The sequence below is a fragment of the Gastrolobium bilobum genome, unplaced genomic scaffold (assembly GCF_033153095.1).
Source record: "Gastrolobium bilobum isolate Gb01-03AN ecotype WA unplaced genomic scaffold, APGP_CSIRO_Gbil_v1 utg1381, whole genome shotgun sequence".
Taxonomy (NCBI): Eukaryota; Viridiplantae; Streptophyta; class Magnoliopsida; order Fabales; family Fabaceae; genus Gastrolobium; species Gastrolobium bilobum.
Genome location: NW_026896913.1, coordinates 1 through 20,326, shown reverse-complemented (window position 1 = coordinate 20,326; position 20,326 = coordinate 1). Strand labels below are relative to the sequence as shown.

The 20,326-nt window shown below is 35.4% G+C and overlaps 2 protein-coding genes across 2 annotated transcripts; one reads left to right on the top strand and one right to left on the bottom strand.

The window, feature by feature from the left end:
• The first annotated feature begins 2,647 nt into the window (after positions 1–2,647).
• Positions 2,648–11,735, top strand: LOC133302786 (PH, RCC1 and FYVE domains-containing protein 1). The gene is made up of 9 exons (XM_061502605.1): positions 2,648–2,773; positions 3,094–3,180; positions 4,097–4,186; positions 4,490–4,570; positions 4,775–4,939; positions 5,041–7,089; positions 7,851–7,997; positions 9,359–9,651; positions 11,302–11,735. Exons 1-9 carry the CDS (start codon positions 2,726–2,728, stop codon positions 11,390–11,392), a joined length of 3,051 nt encoding a protein of 1,016 aa, XP_061358589.1. The 5' UTR covers positions 2,648–2,725; the 3' UTR covers positions 11,393–11,735.
• A 7,203-nt stretch (positions 11,736–18,938) lies between these two features.
• LOC133302797 (uncharacterized) lies at positions 18,939–20,030 on the bottom strand. The gene is made up of 2 exons (XM_061502619.1): positions 19,525–20,030; positions 18,939–19,011 (listed from the first exon to the last, which is right to left on the bottom strand). The coding sequence occupies exons 1-2, from the start codon at positions 20,028–20,030 to the stop codon at positions 18,939–18,941; spliced, it is 579 nt and encodes a 192-aa protein (XP_061358603.1).
• Positions 20,031–20,326: the final 296 nt, after the last annotated feature.

Below are 20,326 nucleotides of genomic sequence, written 5' to 3'. Positions count from 1 at the left end.
TTTTCTCCTATTAGTGACTCTTCGATTTTTGTGCAATATTTTCTTTTGCTTTTTTATTTTTTTAATAGATGTGGGCCACACGTAAAATGTGTTACAACATGAGAAAATTTTCTCCTACTGCATGAGAAAATTGAAACCCTACAATTAGTTCGTGTCAACTCTAATGTTTTCGAGGTACATTACAACAACAAATAGTTGTATTTTTTCCCGAAAAATAGTGGAAAAATTATTTATCACTTAAAAAAATACAATTTTATACCATTTTTGATAAAATAATTATATTTTAATAGATATTTAATAATTTTTAATATTTTCTCTCTTTCACGAAATTAAGAGCAGAGAGAAAGAAAAATATTATAAAAAAACATATTAAAAATCACAAAATAAGCACCAAAATATGGTCATTTTATTTAAAATAATATAAAAATTAAAATAACAAATAATTTCCCCAACTTTCTAACATCAAAGTATGTACACCAGGTGCTCTATTCTCTTTTTTGGGTAAATAGATGCTCTATTCTCTTACTAGGACTCTTTGTACGATGTGGCAGCCTTATGCTTAATCTAAAAAATCAAATGAAATGAAAATAAAGCTAAATAAAACTTGGTTAGGGACTTAGTTTAAAAAACTCTGACATGTCATATTTAATTTTATTTTTTTTTACACTTTCTTATATTCTGATATTTCTCAACACTATAACATCTATTATAAAGAGTCAATTTTTTTTTTTCAAAGATTATATTCCATTATAATTTTAGTTTTAATTATTAAATTTGTTGAATTACAATTATCATTTTATTAAGTTTAATATAAATATTTAGAATATTTTATTTTTCTTTACGAAATTAATGAATATTATAAGTTTAATTTTTAATTTTTTAATTATTAATTATTAAATATAATATACACTATATCAATTAAAATATTATTTAATATCAAAATATATATTAATATGTCAAAATTTAATATTTATAATTAATATATTGAATTATCGTATCGTATCATGTTTTATGTCTCACATGACGTATCAGTGCATACCCAAATTTCCTCCATCCTTTGTCAAACAATAGTCTGTGACTACTTTTGTCGAGTGTTTAAAAATCCGGCCTGGCCATCGACCCGGCCGAGGTCAGGAGTTATGGGGTCACGGGTTCAATCGGGGGTCATGAGGTCACTACGCTGACCCAGTTTTATATATATATTATATATATATATCCTATATGAAAATATTAAAAAACAAACCACCAATCTTCAAAGATTCAAAATATACTTAACATAATTCACCAATTATAACCACAAGTCAATATTACACAACATAATTAAAGTATCAAGATACCAAAGTACAAAACTCATATTCTAATGGGGTCACTACGGTGACCCGGTTCTGCCTCTTTCGATAAGGTTTCTGACAAAGGAAAATTTAAAGGAAGTAAGAATGAGTTTTTGTTTTTCATCAACCGTTGTAAGGATTTCATTTGAATGGGAAAAAAATCTTACCTTTTCTAGAAGATTCACGGAAGCGAGGTGAAGATTGAAGACGTCTAGGTCACTGGGAGAGAAGAGAACAATTAGATTTAGGTTTGTAAGCATTTTTATTTTATTTTTTTAATAAAACGACATTGTTTCAGGGAATTTTTTTTTAAAAAAAAACATGCAGTGATTTCCTTTGACCCTTTTGACCCGGGAGTCACTAAAATCCGGCCGGATTTTGGGGAGTCGATGTGCATAGAAGGTATAACTTATGACCCCAACGCTCATAAGAGATGAGTCAGGGTTGACCCGGGTCAACTCAGGAGGTGAGGTGAGATTTTAAAACACGCGTTGATCAACCCTGGGAAACAACACGCGTTGATCAAATTCAAATTCAAGGGAGTCGCAGAAAGGCTAACCGTAGTCCGAGACGCACCTGATCCAGTCCCTTCCCTTTAGTTGAAGAGAGCGACACCAGCGAGGCATGTCGTTTCAAATCCCGAAATTGGACTCATTTGTCCACAAAACGATGCCTCCCCCTCTCACAGATTTCAGTTGCTGACGTGGCATTAACCGGCAGAAAAAACAGTTAGCTCCTCTCAGAAGAGAGAGAAAGAGAGAGAGCCTCTTGCGTGTTGACAACAATCTTCAAAGCTTTGCGAATTCTAGCTGAGAAAAACCAAAGGCATTGTCTCTCAACAACAGTTTTTTTTGTTTCCAATCACAACATCTGATTCTGCAAATTTTCTTCGTTGCGGTTTCAACGACCCTGAGTTCTTCGAAAATGGTTCGGTTTTCTATGATTTCTGAGAATTCCTCGCAATGTTGCTGGTTTTGATTACCACTGCGTCGTTCCGTCCCACATTTGTGATGTTGAAGGCGCTTTGCTAGAGAAAATCCGAGGAATTCGAAGATTTCCCTGGGATTCGAGGCTCTCACGCATTTCTAGGGTTTCTTTGAGAAACGTTCCGTGCGTTTTGAGCTGTTCTGGAGCTGAATGTGATTACCGGAGGCAATTTTCTCTGCGGTTTTATGGAACTGAAGGTGTCACTGAGCTGTGAGGTGTCTTTCTTAGCTATGGGTTAGATAAAAGCAGCTCCTTTTATCAATTTGCAAGTGCTGAATTGGAGTTTTGGTGTTTCGATTTTCATGGGGAGAGGTTGGACATTGCTTTATGGTATTTGTTATTTTTTGGGTTGTTGGTGAAATGGGTATTGTGTCCATTCCTGGGAAGCACCTCTTATTGCAACCTGAATGGCTGATCCTCATAAAACTGGTCTTGGTGAGAGGGATATTGAGCAGGTTCAGTAATTGCTCTTTTTTAATTTTTCTTCTATGTAATTATTAATGTAAGATAAAAATAATATATAAAAATATAAAAATTCATGACTTGAAATCTGTCTATTTGCTTACTTGTGTCCCCTTCACCATCCTGCTTGGTTCTTCATTGTTGTGTTCATGCTCAACTAATGCGTTTTTAATGGTATGAATAATAACTAATGATTGTTCCTTGCTGACATAAAGAGACGTTGAAGCTGGAAGCAGAGGTCTTGCCTCATGCTCCGTGGTTTTGCAGGATCATCTTCTTATTCAGATACCTAACATTTATCTTCCCTTTATAGGCAATTGCATCTCTTAAGAAAGGCTCATATCTGCTAAAGTATGGACGAAGAGGGAAGCCAAAGTTCTGCCCGTTTAGGCTTTCCAATGTAAGTTGCTATGGTATTTCTTCTCCTAAAATTTTTATATTCGCCCATCAAATGACATGAAACTACCTCCTTTTTTTGTTAAATTATTCATTAGATCTTTTCTTTTATACAAAACAAATTTCATTAGATATTAACGACATTAACAGTTTGCTAATGGAAAGTGATAAACACAACAACCATTAGTTTCTTCATTGTCTGGACCCCTTACTTGTTTTCTCAGTCCTGGAAAGATATGAATCTTTGACCTGATTCTCATCAATCCGTGTTCTTAGAAGTGTTAAGTTAGACCTAAACGTCATTGGCCAATGGTTCCATTTTGAAAGTTTTCATATAATTAGCAACTTATCATCATAAATATAGATAGGCTATTAATTAAAACATTGATGCTTCTACCTTAGAGATAGATATAAAATAGACTCAAGTGCATACATGCAATGTGGTTCCTTGTTTTAGGCCACTACAATAGAAATGATGACAACAAAAACATGATAATAAAGTTAAACAGTAGTTAAATATATAGTCCAGTAGTGAACTATAGTTTAGGAACACTTGAATCTTGTTTGAGGCTCGAATAGTACAATATTTTCAGGTGTCAAACAGTCAATATATACTTATACAGCATGCAAAACTATGCTTGAGAAGAAGAAAACGTCAAAAGCATTCTATTTAGGTGCATTATTTCTGCATTGTTATAACATAAAGCTCTATTATATTATTTCTTGATTATTAAGCTTCAGCCTTTGCCAGGAATACTTCAAATGTGTTTATTTATTTGTTTCTTATTTGAGCCCAATATTTTCACATATCAATTCTATCTGAAGCATGGTGTTTTTCTAATAAATTTTAAAAGAAAAAGAACAAGAAAAATCAACATGTTATGTTCTGTTCTATTCAATGCTTTTGGTTTTCGGTTCAGGATGAGTCTCTACTCGTATGGTACTCTGGCAAGGAAGAGAAAAAGGTTAAGCTCAGCACTGTTTCAAGGATCATTCCTGGCCAGCGAACTGTAAGTTTGTAAAAAGCTCAGAGATTATTTTCTCCGGATACCCCTACCCTCGCTAACCGGGGTTTAATAGGGAGTTGCTTTATTTTTTTCTCCAGTTAATACTAGGTGCCTTTATTTCAACTTCAGTTATGGCTTTGACATGCCTGTGTCTGAGTTCAATATTTTGTTCCTAAAGGATTTTGCACTTTATTCTTGTAGGCGTAGTTGGAAAAATATGTATGTATAACTGAATTTTAGTGCTTTATTTTTTTCCATTGGCTTACTGCTTAGTACTCATAACTTTGATTTGGTGTTATCATACAGGCAACATTTCAGCGGTATCCTCGGCCTGAAAAGGAATATCAGTCATTTTCTCTTATATACAATGATAGGTCCTTGGATTTGGTGCGTGCTCTTTCTGCATAATTGTTATGCCAATTAAACCTACTTGTCCCATAATCAAGATTATCTCATCATTTTTTTCCTTCTCTCACTGACCTGATTGTGAAAAGCTAGTCTGATAGTTTTTAAGTAGTACGATGGAGTAAGATAGAGGAAGTAATATCTTGTAAACTTCATACTTTGACTCCACTGCCAATCTATGTACAGATATGTAAGGATAAAGATGAAGCTGAAATCTGGTTTGCCGGTCTTAAGGCATTAGTGACTCGAGGTAACAATCGCAAGTGGAGATTCGTATCAACACCTGAAAGTCTGTGTTCTGATAGTCCAAAGTCTGGCACACGAAGATCCACTCCGTCAATTGCACCATTTGTCTGTAGCTATGGCTTTCATCTTCTTTTGTTTTATACTGTTCAGATAAAGTATTAGACATTGACAAATTGCTATAATTTTCACTCTAATTGTAACAACAGGACCCCAGAGATACCGACAGAGTTACTTTTGACAATTCTTCGCAGAATAGGTGGGTAAAGGCTTTCTCTGAAATAATTTCATACACTGAAGGAAGCAAGAGTTCTAGTCAAGCGGAGTCAATTGCAAATTCTTCTTTATCCTCTGGGTCCGTGGATAACTCAAGCAATCGAAATTCTGCATCTGAGGCATTTCGAGTTAGTTTATCCAGTGCTGTAAGTTCATCCAGCCACAGTTCTTATCATGAAGATTTTGATACTGCAGGTGACGTTTATATTTGGGGGGAAGGTATCACTGATGGAATTCTTGGTGGTGGTGTGCATAGAGTTGGAACCTTATCTAGTTCTAAGATTGATGCATTCCTCCCCAAGGCATTGGAATCAAAAGTAGTTCTAGATGTTCATAGTATTGGTTGTGGCTACAGACATGCTGTTCTAGTTTCCAAACAGGGAGAGATATTTAGTTGGGGGGAGGAGTCTGGAGGTAGGCTTGGACACGGTATAGAAGTGGATGTTTTTCACCCTAAACTCATTGACACTCTTAGTGGCATGAATATTGAGTTAGTAGCATGTGGAGAATATCATACTTGCGCTGTTACATATTCTGGGGAACTTTATTCCTGGGGGGATGGTATTCACAATTCCGGCTTGCTTGGGCATGGAAATGAAGTCAGTCACTGGATTCCTAAGAAAGTAAGTGGTAACATGGAAGGTTTCCGTGTATCATATGTGTCCTGTGGACCTTGGCACACAGCTATTATTACATCAGCTGGGCAGTTGTTTACATTTGGCGATGGAACTTTTGGTGCCTTGGGCCATGGAGATCATAGTAGCACAAATATTCCTCGGGAAGTAGAAACTTTAAAAGGGTTGAGAACAACCAGGGTTTCCTGTGGTGTTTGGCACACTGCTGCAGTTGTTGAGGTGTTAAATGAATCTGTGGAATCTTCAGCACACTCTTCTAGTGGAAAACTGTTCACCTGGGGTGATGGAGATAAAAGCCAACTTGGACATGTTGATAGGGAACCTAGACTAGTTCCCGAGTGTGTAATTGCATTGAGTAATGAAAACATTTGTCGAGTGGCTTGTGGCCACAGTCTTACAATTGCTTTGACAACGTCAGGACATGTATATACAATGGGCAGTACAGCTTACGGACAACTGGGCTGTCCTGCAGCTGATGGGAAAGTCCCTACACGTGTTGAAGATAAAATTGCTGACAGTTTCATAGAAGATATTGCATGTGGTTCATATCACGTTGCTGTCCTGACTTCAAAAGCAGAGGTTTACACATGGGGAAAGGGTTTGAATGGGCAATTAGGTCATGGAGACAATGGTCACAGGAATAAACCCACACTTGTCGAGTTTTTAAAAGATAAGCAAGTGAAGACTGTTGTTTGTGGTTCAAACTTTACTGCTGTTATATGTCTTCATAAATGGATACCTAGTGTTGATCATTCTGCATGTTCAGGTTGTCGTAATCCATTTAATTTCAGAAGAAAACGTCATAATTGTTACAACTGCGGACTTGTGTTTTGCAACTCATGCACCAGCAGGAAATCTACAAAAGCTTCCCTTGCTCCAAATTCCAACAAGCCGTATCGGGTTTGTGATGACTGTTATATTAAACTTAAGAAAGCTGCTGAATCAGTGTCCTTGGTGCAAACTCCTAGCTCGAGAAGTGGAAGTTTGCAAGACAGTAGGTCCACTAAAATACAGGGAACACTATTAAGGCTTGCATCTTTTGGTTCTATTGTTCAAACCGAAAGCAGTCACTCAAAGCTTCCTGAATCACATGATAGCCATCTCTTTCCAGCTTTGAATGGAAAATTACAGCTGGGGGTTTTTGCTCCTTCAAAATCATCAAATTCTCTTTCCATGGAATCCAGGAAACATCTTTCACTTTCAGAACCCGCTACAAGAATATCTGGTCAATCAACGTCTCCAGTGTCATCCAAGTCAAGCCCACGACAATCTTATGAAGATACCCATGATGATTTAAAGCACAGAAATGGCATTCTAAGTCAAGAAGTTATAAGTCTAAGGGCACAGGTAAGCCTGGTCAAATATATCTAATTCATCTCCGTATCCTTCTATAAAACCTTTACCTAATCCTGTTGAAATTATAGATAGATTTGTTCCTTTTGGGTGGTCAACCTTGCCTTCTATTGATGATTTTGGTACTGCTGTTTCTTGCTTATGTTCTTTCCCACCTGAAACTGTTTGCAAGGGGCTTTTCATGCCATATGTATGTACTGGACATACATAATTTAGATCTGTTTGGGACTGATGCATTGCAGAAAATTTATTTTTGATGAAGTTGTTGACCAACTTCTAGAAACTTCCATATCTCTCAGCAGTCAGCACATTTGATTTGTTACACGATTCTTTTTGGATAGAAGAAGAAATTGATTAAGACAAGAAGACAATAATTACAAAGAGTTTGGAGGATAAAGGATCCTCCTTAACATAAAAGGAAACAACAAAAAACAAAGAAGTAAAAGAAGTTCTTATCATCAAAAAGTTGTGCATATATTGCTCCATTTGAACTTTTTAACGTAAAAGAAGTTTGCATATATGGCACCAATTGCATCAATTGTTAGCATTCATGTACTATCTTGTATTCACTGCTTGGATTAGGTTAGAACCTATATTAACATAATAATTGAACTTAAAAAATTATCTAATAATTGAATTAAAAGTTTTATAGCTTTCAGCTTTCTAATATTATTTTGATTATTAGTTTATGAACTCTAATTGTTGAAAATAATTGAAGTATACCCATGTCAAAACTGATCAAATATACTGGTTAGGTTGAAGATCTTACTCGTAAGTCGAAAAGTCTTGAGGCTGAACTTGAGAGAACATCGAAGCAGTTGAAGGAAGTGACTGCTGTAGCTGCAGATGAAGCTGGAAAGTGTGAATCTGCGAAAGAGGTCATAAAGTCTTTGACAGCTCAGGTTGGGTATTCTTCTATCAACAGGGTTTTTTGTTTTTTTATTCGCCTGTTCTAATTTTTATTTTCTATATTAGCAATCATGGTTGAAGTTTGTTCATTCTGTTTATGGACTATGTAAACTGCAGTTGCAGGGGCAGATCTAGAACTAAACATGTGGGGTGACCTTATCTTAAGAATGATAATGAATGAAATATATAGGACCTTGGGTTAAATAACAAACGTTGGGGGACAATTACACAGAATTTTAAAATTTTGTTAAAAATAAAAGGCAATTTGTGGATGCTACGACTTTTACCCATTTTTTTTGGGAAGGGGGGTGGGGGTTGGCGGGGAGTTGATCATGCGGTATCTACTGTATACATTTGCAGTATATTGAACTGGTTAATGCGCATGGTAGGTAGTAGATCTTAAATTTAATATTTAAAACATTAAGCTGTGGAGCAAATCATTGATAATGAATAGCTTGGAGAGATCGTATACTTAGACCGTTCATCTGTACAACTTAAATCATATTTTGAATAAAGTCTCTTGACGAGATCTTGTTCATTAATTGATTGGAGACTATATGATAGTTGTAAAGAATCAATTCAACCCAAAAGCTTAAGCTGTTGGGTGAGGCTACATTAATAGTTTTATATATCTCAACACGCCCTCTCACACGAGAGCTCACTGGGCTTGAAGGGTGGATAATGCATAGGCCCACCTACCTGTGCGAACAAAGAAATTTCACTTGAAAGAAAGTGGGGGGCGGCGAGGATCGAACCCGGGACACGAGACTCTGATACCATGTAAAGAACCAATTCAGCCCACATTAATGGTTTTATATATCTCAACAATAGTGTACCATAAATGCAATTAATTTGTTAATTTGTTCCTTTGCAATATGTATAAAAAATTTCACACCACCACCACCGTTATGTTTGGATTGAGAGAATGAAATAAAATTTTTGACGTTTGAAATGTTCTCTTGTTTGGATGAAGAGAATATGAAGAAAAGAAGAGTAGGGAAGGAAGAGAACTCTAGAAACAGAAATTTCAAAATTTTCTCTTTGTCAAATTTCTAAATTTGCTATAATGAAAGCACAGGATGAAAAGTATACAATTTAAATGTTGTCTTTGCTGCCAAATATGTAACAAATGCCAGACACTCATGTGTTCATCTGTTGAAGGATTGAAGGAAAAAGAAAAATTGGTACATAATAAAAGAAATTTTCAATACATTGTGATAATAAATCTATGATTATATTGCTTCCAACTTGTGGTGATCAAGAGAAGTGGGATTAGGTGATTGCTGTTGAAGTTGAACTTTCTCATGCTTTAGCCCGTGATTAATTATCTCTGATGTTCTAAATTGTGTTACAGTTGAAAGAAGTGATGCAAAGGCTGCCTGAAGAACATAATGCTGACTGCGACACTGATTCGGATTCTGAAACTACTAATAGTATTCTAGATCAGTCCTTAGAAGAGTGCCATATAACAAACACTATCCCTCCCAAAAATGAAGACAACAGCAATGCAGCAAATCAGATATTACCTAACGGTACCAAAACTCAAAGTGGAAAGGCAGAGTGGGTGGTGCAAGATGAACCAGGTGTATACATAAGTTTGTCCTCCATGCCAGGTGGTGGTAATGAACTTAAGAGAGTTCGCTTCAGGTATTTATCCTTTGCTGTCTAATTTGTTAAGTATATCTAAACTTTATCACATTCTCATTACAGTAGGTTTTATTGTAAAATTTCCTGCCCAATTTTGGAATTAATTCCTTGTCACAAAAGTATAAGAACTATTACAGAATAGTTTATGAACCCAGAATCTCCACTTTGATGAGAAGTGGCACTGCTTGGTTACAAGACCATTTTGTTATTTTGTAGGGTTTCCTCTTTTGACTTTTAAATGTTTTTATCACTACTTTCAACTAAAAGCACTATGGATGATGGTGATCAAAGTGTTCAAAGTACTTCCAGCCACCTCCTATCCCATATCACTCTCTTTGAATGGATGATGGTGTTCAAAGCCCAATTTTTTTTTTTTGGGTTCCTGTTGCCTTACCAAATCTGATACGCTTTTGTTATTATTGAATGAATTTAAGGGGCCAGCAGTTCATACATCTAACTCCATCTAAACTTGTTACCCCATGAAAACAACACGAAATACTATCACAGCAGGTTGACGTGGGGGCTAGATAGAGCTTGTGTCAGTTAGTATTTAATCATGCAGCTTTGTGAGTACGTGAACTTGCATTACTCTCTCAAAGAGATTATTAGCAAATCGTTCCAATAATTTTTTTATACCTAACAAGTCATCAACACTGTCTATATCTTTTGGAGTTGCCAGAGCTATATCTTTGTGATGACATAATTTCGTACTTTTGATAGACTTCTGAACGTTTGTCCGCCCTAGAGATAAAACCAAAAGTATGTTGCTTTGTATGTACTTCCTAAATAAATCTTAGTGTTGCCTTTTGCATGGGCCTTATCCTCCTAATAAACTTTCCTTCAATTTAAAAATTTTTATTAACAAAATTTCTGAAATGATGTCGTTGACTAAAAATAAATTCATTTGCATCCCTTCTGTCAAATTAACCATTTATTTTGCAATGGTCACATACTTACATTCAATTAATGTACTGGCTAGATCTCCGGCAAATGTTTATTTGAAAATTAATTCAATTCATCCATTAAAAAAAGTCTCACTTCTACAATTGTTCTAAGCTAAATGCATCGGCAAAGATTGGCTATTGAAAATTCAGACATTACCAAGTAGTTTTGTCAACCGCTGGGTTAATTAACCCATAGCTACCTGATGTAGTATGATGCTACAGAATCAATCTAACAGCATATGGGTTAATTAACCCATAGTTTTGACCCTTTGATTTGTAAATGAATGATAATGAGAACCGGCTGACAAAGCTAATATGTTCCTTGCAAATGTCAAAAGTTTTAGTTCATATGCTTAAGTGTACACAACTTTCTATTCTAGTAGTTGACATCAAACTTTCAATCAAGTAAATAGTTTCGAATAGGTATAGAACAATATAATGAAATATATGTATGTTTGCGGTTTGATCTTTGGCTCGCTATGATAGCCTAAGTCCCTGCCAAAGCCAAGGACAGAGAGGGGGGTACACATGTTTGAGTCCCTCCTCGTTTGTTAGCAATAATGTGTAGCCCAAAAACAAATGGAAAAAATTTACTGCATTTTCTTAAAAATAATGCTGGATGCTGAAGAATATTTTCTTTATCCATTTTTTCTGGTAATCGGATTTCCTGCACTCTTAACTAATACTCTCAAAATTCTTTTTACAGTCGGAGGCATTTCACGGAAGAACAAGCTGAAAAGTGGTGGGCTGAAAATGGAATCAAAGTATTGGAGCGGCACAATATAGTTGCTTCATAGAATTCAAGAGAACCTGTTACCTCGAATCAAATTGTCAACATGGAAACAGTAAATTCTTTTCTCTTCTCCCTCTCCAAAATTAACTAGGATCGTTTGTCCAAAATTGACTAGTAGGATACCAATTATGAGGGGGAAAAACAACATAGGAAGAAAACTTAATGCTCTGCAGAAAAGTGCTAATCCCCACCCCTCTACCTCCGAAAAAAAAAAAGAATGGATGAGAATTTTTTTATTTTTTGTACTTAGTGACTAGTATGGCGCAATTCAGATGGGAATTTTTTGTTGGATGCAAATGTGTTTATGTTTACTTGCAGCTGATGATATTAGTTTGTTCAGTTTTTTTTCACCGATTGTATAGCTGCTTCTCTTACGAACATCCTTGGCTGTCCAGCGTTTAATCCTTGGTCCCTTTTGCCTTTCGGATATGAGATATCCAATAACTTTGCATGCATACTCTTTGCATTATGCTGCTGAACAGCTATTTCATAACTGAAACGAGGACTCTTCCACGCATCTGAACTAAAAAGGTGCATGCAGTGTGTTTATATTTGACTTGCTATTTTATTACCTGTAAATAGGATTTGGTATGTAGCCTCTTATATTTATTTATTTTTTAAGCCCCTTATGTTTTTTATTTTTGTTTATTTTTTTGTCCTTCGAACTCTCTTCTTTTGGGATAAATTCCAACACTTACATCATTCGTCCTTGGAAGAGTCCGGAAAATTACTAGATACTTCAATTTGTGATTCCATGCATCGGTCCTAAATCTTGCAAAACAAAATAAACGAGTTTCATGATCTTGTGGATCAAAGATTTCTCGCTCCTTGCAAAAGTGGGGGAAATGGCGATGATGACTAATCAAGTACATCTTTCATTACGGTCTCAAATTGCATGGGAGAAAGTAGCAACACTACCTTCCTAGAACCGGTACTCCAAAATAATGTTTTACTTCCTCAAGTTTCATACCTTCCTGGAATTCCTTGGTCTTGTCCTTGTCCTTGGATTTTTTCAGTTCCCTCACAGAATTTGCCCTGTCATTCTATCCTGCGGCATGTCAGGGAATTGGAATATTCCATGGTATTGGTCACATTCCTTTTCTCAAACCCAAAGTGTCCAAGCATGGTCCAAATTCTCCGACTGTGTGGGAAGCACTCGAGGGATGGAGAAATGACTAAACATGACTGCTTGCATAAAAAACCATCAAAGCAAAGCAGAGAGAAACGGGTGTCTTTTTGTTCCCAAAACGTTAAGAATTGATGACCCAATCGAAGCACTAAAGAGTTCTATATGATATGGGCAACTTTAGGAGTTAAGAAATTGAATAAGTCAGGGGAGGGGGAGGCATGTTCCAAAGCCCTCAAGTGCAGATTATATTGTTTTTCAATAAAAAACATCAAGTGAAATATAACAACCATGTTGCTGGACAAAAATCATGTTTTCTGCTGACCCTTCGAAGAGTGTGCATCATTTTGTTTATTATTTTTTTTTACATGGTGGGCCACATCATTATGTGTCTGAAGCATTATCTATCTCCTATCTTGCTATATCACAGGTTTTAAAGGCCAACAATTTGATCAGGAGAGTTGGTTTCTTAAACAACAAAACTTAACATGTTATTCCTTAATAAGTGCAAAATTTATCTTTTTTTGATTGATTATTACCAAATCAAATTTTTTTTTTTTTTAAAAGGTAACAAATAAATAAGTAATAGAGTGAAAATCTTTTAATTAACGTTGAATTAAAACTAAATCCATATGTAATATCTGGTAAACATGTTAACTGGTTCTTTCCCCGAATGAAAAAGAGAGAAAAAGAGAGAAAAGGGAAGAAAGCAATGTTGGAAGCTTCATTTGATGGAGGAAAATATGGCGGACACGGCAGTGGTCTATTGTTTTTCAAGCTTGATTTGATTAATTCCTTTTTGTCATCAATTTTCAACCGCAAGAATGGAGAGGCCAAGGAATGACTAGAGTATTTTGGAATTTCAACTCTAATCTTACAGAGTCAAACCATAAGTAAAACCATTTTGTGAAAAACGATGGCCACTAAACAAGTAATAAATTTCCTTCTCTGACGACCTTAATTAGATTTATGAGAAACGATGGCCAATAATCATTTTCGAACTGTGGAGAGGGGAACTTAATTAAAGAGTGAGTTACGTTAGGTTAAACATTGCAAACAAAAGGAGAAGATTCAGCTAGATGAGAACCTAATTAACGTTACAGCAACTAGCCGGTCCATGTAGCACTCATTGATGTTCAGGTTGTGAAACTGCTAAAGGGCTTAATAAGACTAAACGACCTAGTGTTTGAATCTTGGGATGAACCAACAAAAAATAGTGAAGTAAAAGGTGTTATTTGTAACACTTTGATTTCTCGTTTCTTCATTTTTCAAAAAAACAAGAGACAAAAAAAAGTTAATGATCAAGCAAAGCAAAGACTACAATGAAAACCTGTTTGTTCCTTTTCCTTCACCCCATATATTCAAAGTGTTAGTAAATGAATTGGATGGAAAGGTGGGCTCTTTGACCTAATTCAATTAACTTGTTTGGTATTGGATGGAATGATTTTACTAAAAAGGGTGCGTTTGATTCCACCCCTCCCCCCTCGGTACTTCTGTGCCATAAAACAACCAATAAACTTCTTTGATAGGCTTAGTTGTGTTGAAATGTTGTGCTCAAACAACGTTATCTATTTTCCTGTTTAAGGGGATTATGTATAACATATGGAATTACTTGTAAGAACAACAAATCAAAATGCAGGGTTCTTCTTTTGACGCATGTGATATTTTGAGCTTCATTGCAGAGTGGAAATTTCTGGTCCCAACAAATAAACAAATGAAACTTGTTTTTATCTTACTATCCAAGTAGCATATAAGTCAGAGGGGTGACCAAGCCTGTTCTGTCGTAACTCCATTGAATCTGGCCAATAGATTGCAGGAACGATGTACAGAATTGTCTTGTTGTCATTGCATAGGTCTTATTTATTGAAATCAAGTTAGTCATCTATTGATATTGACTCAGAACATTCTCTACGAAATGAAACGACCCATAAACCTAACGCCTTAAGGTTTTATATTGAGATGTGATGTTAGATTCACTTGTTGTGGGTTTATCGCTTAGGTCCATTGATACGTGGATAATAATCTCCCTTATATTATGCTCCTCTAGCTGCTGTGTGTAGCAATGATAGTAGAGCTAATGGTTAATTGGCTTGTGGCAACCAAGTGTAATTGATTAGGCTGAATATTTGGAGATGGTGATTGGTGTTTAGGTTTGTAGGTTGTGACAAACCCATGTTGCGGAACCAAGACTTGCCCACTCTTGATTGGCAATCCCATGAATACTCGAAGAAGCTTACACTTAACAGGGAGTAAATGGTTTTAGGACTTACACTTGATGGGGAGATTGTTGAGAATTCAAGTGTGAGTGGTAAAGTCCCTCATCAGATGAGAATGGGCAAATTATGGAACTAAATGAAATGACTAATAAACCAAACACCTTAACGTTTTGGGTTGAGACGTGGCTTTATCTCTTAGAGCCATTAAGGCATGGATGGAAGTCTCTTATATTTTGTGCTCCCCTGGCGCTACATAACAGTTGTATTAGAGTCGATGTTTGATTGATTTGTGCCAACCATATAACTGGATGGACTAAGTTGTTGGAGATGGTGGCTGATATTTAGGTTTGTAAGCTACAACAAACTCATAGTGGAATCAAGACTTTTCCACTCTTTGTTGGTAACCTCATAAATACTCGAAGAACACGCATAAGTGAAAGAACCCTTTTGTTGGCTTGGTTCTCTCTTATTAAGGCTCAGGCCCAACTTTACTTTCATCTTTGTTGGGGTTGTTAAAAGGGTGAGAGAATTAAGAGAGAATAGTTGACAAAACTCGAAGAAAAAGAGAGGACTGTAACTTTTTTTTAGCATTGAGAGATTTTCATTAAATGGACGATTGGAGAGTTAAATGACGTCCCATTAAGCTGAAATTTTTTCTAGAGATTCGTCACTCGTAGCTTTTTAAAGTGGACGGTGAAATTTACAATATAAGCTCTACATAATTCGCAGAAAATTTGTGAACACAGATTGTTTTTTTGGAGACGTTTTTGAACTCTTCTTTAATGTTTTCATCTTGTTGATGTCTTTGGGTCTTTGTAAGTGACCTTTTGATATTGTGGAAGATTGACTATGTTTGTCTATTGCTTGTAAAATTCTTTGTACCTCTCACATTGAGCACTTTTTCCCACGTTAAGCTTAATGTTCTTGATTTTTGCTTTATTTTGATTTTTTTTATACTGGCATATTGGTGTTGGGTTACTTTCATATTATTATTTCGGGGAAATTTTATTTTTTACTGTTTGTTTATATCATATACTACACTAAACTACACTACCAATACTTAATATGCTACACTAAAAAAGTAAATAGGATTGGATTAGAAAATTACTTGGCATAGAGTGTTGCTACTCACGGCAAGTGCACCGATCGTACAAGTAATATATGATTAAGTAAGAGATCGTTCCCACGAGGATTACGGTTCAAGCACTAATTCACTATCGCAAACTTAGTTGGACAATCGAAAGTGTATTTGGAAACAGGATTTGAATTGCAAAATTAAAATATTAAATATTAAGCTAATTACTTGCAAGAATTAAAGACAAGAAATTAAAGATGTGATTCAACTAATAAAATAAAAACGAAGCTAGGGGTTCGATTTCATTTAATCTCCTTATTACGTTTGAATTCCTTCTTAATGTTAATTGTCCTTAGTATCAATCTAATCAATTCTTTCGCATGTTATTAGAGCTCAATCCCTTGTTACTCTAAAATCTTTACAATATTGGAAGAACCCTAGTTCCCCGGTTATTCCCCAAGCATGCAAGCATTAAATTCAAGAATCTTAAAGATTACGCAAACCCTATGTCTATCCCTAGAATCATAACGTTTACGATGAAGTTATCAGATATGGATCACACACCAACATTCCTATTGTCATGCATTCACCGATGATCATTATATAAGATTCAAGCCTATATAAAACATTAAAAACAGATAACTTCATTCATGATAAAAAGGAAAATTAACGTACGAATTGTTCAAAGCGTAATAAATCGACTAAAATCCATCTAACCCTAACTACTTAAAGAACTAGCCGGACATGGCAAAATCAAGAACAAAAGAAAATAGAAAAGCTCCCCCAAACTCCATAGATAATTGGTGGATCTTCAATATCTCCAGTGAACACTTGACGTTGATCCGTCTCCGCCGCTCACGAACATGAATCTGATGTTCCTCCGCGTTCCTTCAGCCTCTGAGCACCCAAGAGTTGTTTAGCAATGTAAAAGTTATGTATTTCTGGTCCCCAATGGTGTTTAAATAGGTCAAGAGTTCGTATTGCAGTAGAAAACTTGAATGGGCCTAAGTTGGACTTGTCTAGGCGCTTAAGCTTGTGAATGGGGGCTTAAGCTCCCACTTCTAACAACTTGATAAGATCTTCAATCTTATTGTTTTTTATCTTCCTCTATCATCTCTTGATCTCATCTTTTCTAGTTGTGATCTCTATCTATCCAATCTTCATCTTTGACTCCTTTTGTCAACAATTCCCTAAAAAAAGCAAAGATGATTCAATTAAACAAAAATTCAGATAATGTTCATGATTATTATATTAAACCCTAGTTTTTGACTTATTTAACTTGATATTTTATATTAATTTAGTTTATAAAATAAGATAAACTAAAGATTTATCAAACAATTCCCAGATTTGAACATTGCTGTCCTCAGCAATTAATTAGAATAAAACTATGGGAAAGTTTGGAGACGGCTAGTCATGCTTAATGAATAACAGACAGAAAACTGATCAATAATGAGATATCAAAGTATTCAGATTTATTAAAAATCAATGACACATCAATTTCAAGCAAACAGTCATAATTCACCAGTCATAAAATCATAACATGCGTTCTCAAAAGAAAGAGTAGTACCATTTAATTTCCACAACACCCTCTCACTGGATTTTTATTTATTCACTCATACTCAGTGTTTAAGGGTGTGTGTTTCACTCTTACTTCACTGCATTAACACTACCATAGACTTGTTTATATTCTCACTCTCCACAGTCTAATTGGTATACAAGGTTAATTAAAAGGTCTTTGATAAGGTTGTAACGTGGCTTAGGTAAAAGGAAAGGAATTATCTGGGTAAGTGGCTTAAGATTACTGATCAAAATTCAATTTTAAAGAGGAACTTTAATATGACTTTTCAACATTTCTCTTATTTTTCTCCTCTTTTCTTCTTCCACTTATTCATAAACTAGGAACCTTTTATTTATTTTCTTTTTTTCCTTTTGTTTTTCTTTTTCTATTTTTGTACAGATACACATTTCAACCTTTTTCTTTGCTTTTCTTTCCCACCACTTTTTGGCTTTTCCTCTTTTCACCTTTTCTTCCACACACTAGAGTTTGAATTTCTTTCTTTTTGTTTCAATCATATCTAGTCCCTTATTTAAAAATGAAATTTAATCAGCTCAGGTGAGGATGTATCTGGATGGCTATTCACAATAAGCTGTCAATGAATAAATAGGCCTAGGCTCAAAGGGTTTAATCAAAGGATAACATTCAGGGTGGCTATTTGGCTATCTAGCTTTTAAAAAAAAACTGCCTCTATCATTTCAACAATTATATACCACAAACCATGTCAAGGAGAAACAAAACAAGTTCTAGAGTGATTCATACAGTGAAGTTCTCACCACAAAAAATAATTTCTTTTTAGGCTCAATAGCTCACGGCTAAGGGTGTGAGGCTTATTTTTCCAACTCTCTATTTGATCACTTTAGTTATTTTTCTCTTATTCCAGTGAATTATTAAGCATGCTTGACTGACGCTCATTTATGTGTGAAAATAAATTTACACCATCATAATCTTAATCTCAGCAATCAATCAATATCCTGTAATTATTCACAATGTATGCAATCAAGTACAATGGAACTTAAAAACAAAGGATTCACCATTTAAAAATTTTACTAACATTTAGTGACTAAAGATGGGTGGGGTATTTAAAAACAAAATTTAAAGTTTAAATTTTTTAAAGTAAACTAATATAATTAAAATCTAATTTAAACTAATACGAATTTAAAATAACATAAATAAAAGGAATAAGATAATATGAAATATAATAATATTGAGAAATCTCCCCTGAATCATTGCATATGCATGTTGCATAATTTCTGTGTAATCATGAATTCTTTCCTTCCGACCATGTGAGGTTTGTGGTCTGATGAATTGCGTGGTACCCATTCCCAGATTTAAATCTTGCTGTCCTCAGCAATAAATTTAAATCTAAAAAGAATCCTAAGCAAGAAATCAGAAAGATTTGACACTATGTTCTGCACACATGTCAGAGAATGAACTATGTCAGCATGTCATATCCAACAAAAAATCATAATCAGGATTAGTCTCAACATACATCTCATACTACCATCAACCATCATCAACAAAATGTACATAAAAATAAACGAAATAAAATATAAGAGTCTAAAACTGATATGGGGGTCAATTCTCCTCTGCTGCCTCCTTATCATTACCAGCTGTGGCATCTGTGTATGCTTTAATCCCATATATACACCTGAAAATCCATCTCAGAAAAGTTGATCATTAGCCTCAATATTTTTATTTTTTTATTTTTATGTAACATAATACTTAAATAACTAGACTATAATTAAAACTGAAACTAAACTAAACCAACTAAATTAAAATACTGAAACTTAAAATACTGGAAAATTAAAAAAAAATGGTTGGGTTGCCTCCCACAAGCGCTTGTTTTACGTCACGAGCCTGACGTACCTCTTTTACGTTCATGGTGGCTCAAAGCATGGCCTTAGTGATGACCAAGCTCCATCATTCAGAAATGGTGTCCTCCCATAGTACTCTTGTGCATATGAGTGAGATGCAGTAGGCTCAATAGCTTTGAATTTGGTGTTTACGTGCTTTCCCTTGCTCCTGAGATTCTCCATCTTAACCTTTGGCTTACTTTCTTGAGAAGAATTCTTTGTGCTCTTCTTCTCCTTTCTTCTCACTAATATAGTAGACTTGATCTTCCGCTTGAGTTATAGGTGAGGGGACTTCTTTATCAAAGAACTTGAAAATTGCCTGCTCCCCGTCTACCCGTAAGATCAACTCGCCTTTCGGTACATCAATCAGCGCTCCTGAAGTTGCCAAGAAAGGTCTTCCGAAGATCATAGGAATAGTAGAATTTTCCTCTATATCAAGGATGACAAAATCAACAGAAATGATGAATTTGTCAACATTTACCAGTATGTTCTCAATGATTCCATAAACTTGTTTTGTAGAGCGGTCAGCCAGTTGAACTATTGTCTTGGTTGGCCTTACTTCAGTAATCCCCAGTTTCTTCATCATAAATAGTGGCATCATGTTGATGCTGGCACCGAGATCACATAGAACATTTTTCACTTCCATATTGCCTATGTTGCATGGAATGCTGAATCTTCCTGGATCTTTAAGCTTTGGAGGCAACTTTTTCTGGGTAATGGCACTGCATTCCTCTGTCAGAGTCACCGTCTCACATTCTTGTAGCTTACGCTTTCGTGATAGAAGATCTTTCATGAACTTTGCGTAATTGGGCATGTTCTCCAAGGCTTCAGTAAACGGGATATTGATTTGCAGCTACTTGAAAATGTCAAGGAATTTGGAATACTGCTGCTTTTTGATTTCCTCTCTGAACCTCTGCGGATATGGAATCTTTGCATAAGGTGAGAGCTCCAATGACTTTTCTTGCCTTTCTTGAGCTTTCTTTTTCTCCCATTTGAACTCTTTCTTTTCAGGAACAGTTTTCTCTGCAGCAAATTCTTTGGCAACTTCCTTTTCTTTTTCCTTTTCAGTTGCAAGTTCATCATCTTTCTTTTTCTCTACTGAAGGCTTTA

What these genes read in the sequence shown, in the direction of transcription:
- LOC133302786 (XM_061502605.1), top strand. Translation starts at nt 2,726, where the DNA reads ATGGCTGATCCTCATAAAACTGGTCTTGGTGAGAGGGATATTGAGCAG. An exon ending in GCCCGTTTAGGCTTTCCAAT is followed by an intron (nt 3,181 to 4,096) that starts GTAAGTTGCTAT and finishes TTTTCGGTTCAG; the next exon opens with GATGAGTCTCTACTCGTATG. An exon ending in ATGATAGGTCCTTGGATTTG is followed by an intron (nt 4,571 to 4,774) that starts GTGCGTGCTCTT and finishes ATCTATGTACAG; the next exon opens with ATATGTAAGGATAAAGATGA.
- LOC133302797 (XM_061502619.1), bottom strand. Translation starts at nt 20,030, where the DNA reads ATGCCCAATTACGCAAAGTTCATGAAAGATCTTCTATCACGAAAGCGT. An exon ending in GGGGAGCAGGCAATTTTCAA is followed by an intron (nt 19,012 to 19,524) that starts GTTCTTTGATAA and finishes ATGGATTTTCAG; the next exon opens with GTGTATATATGGGATTAAAG.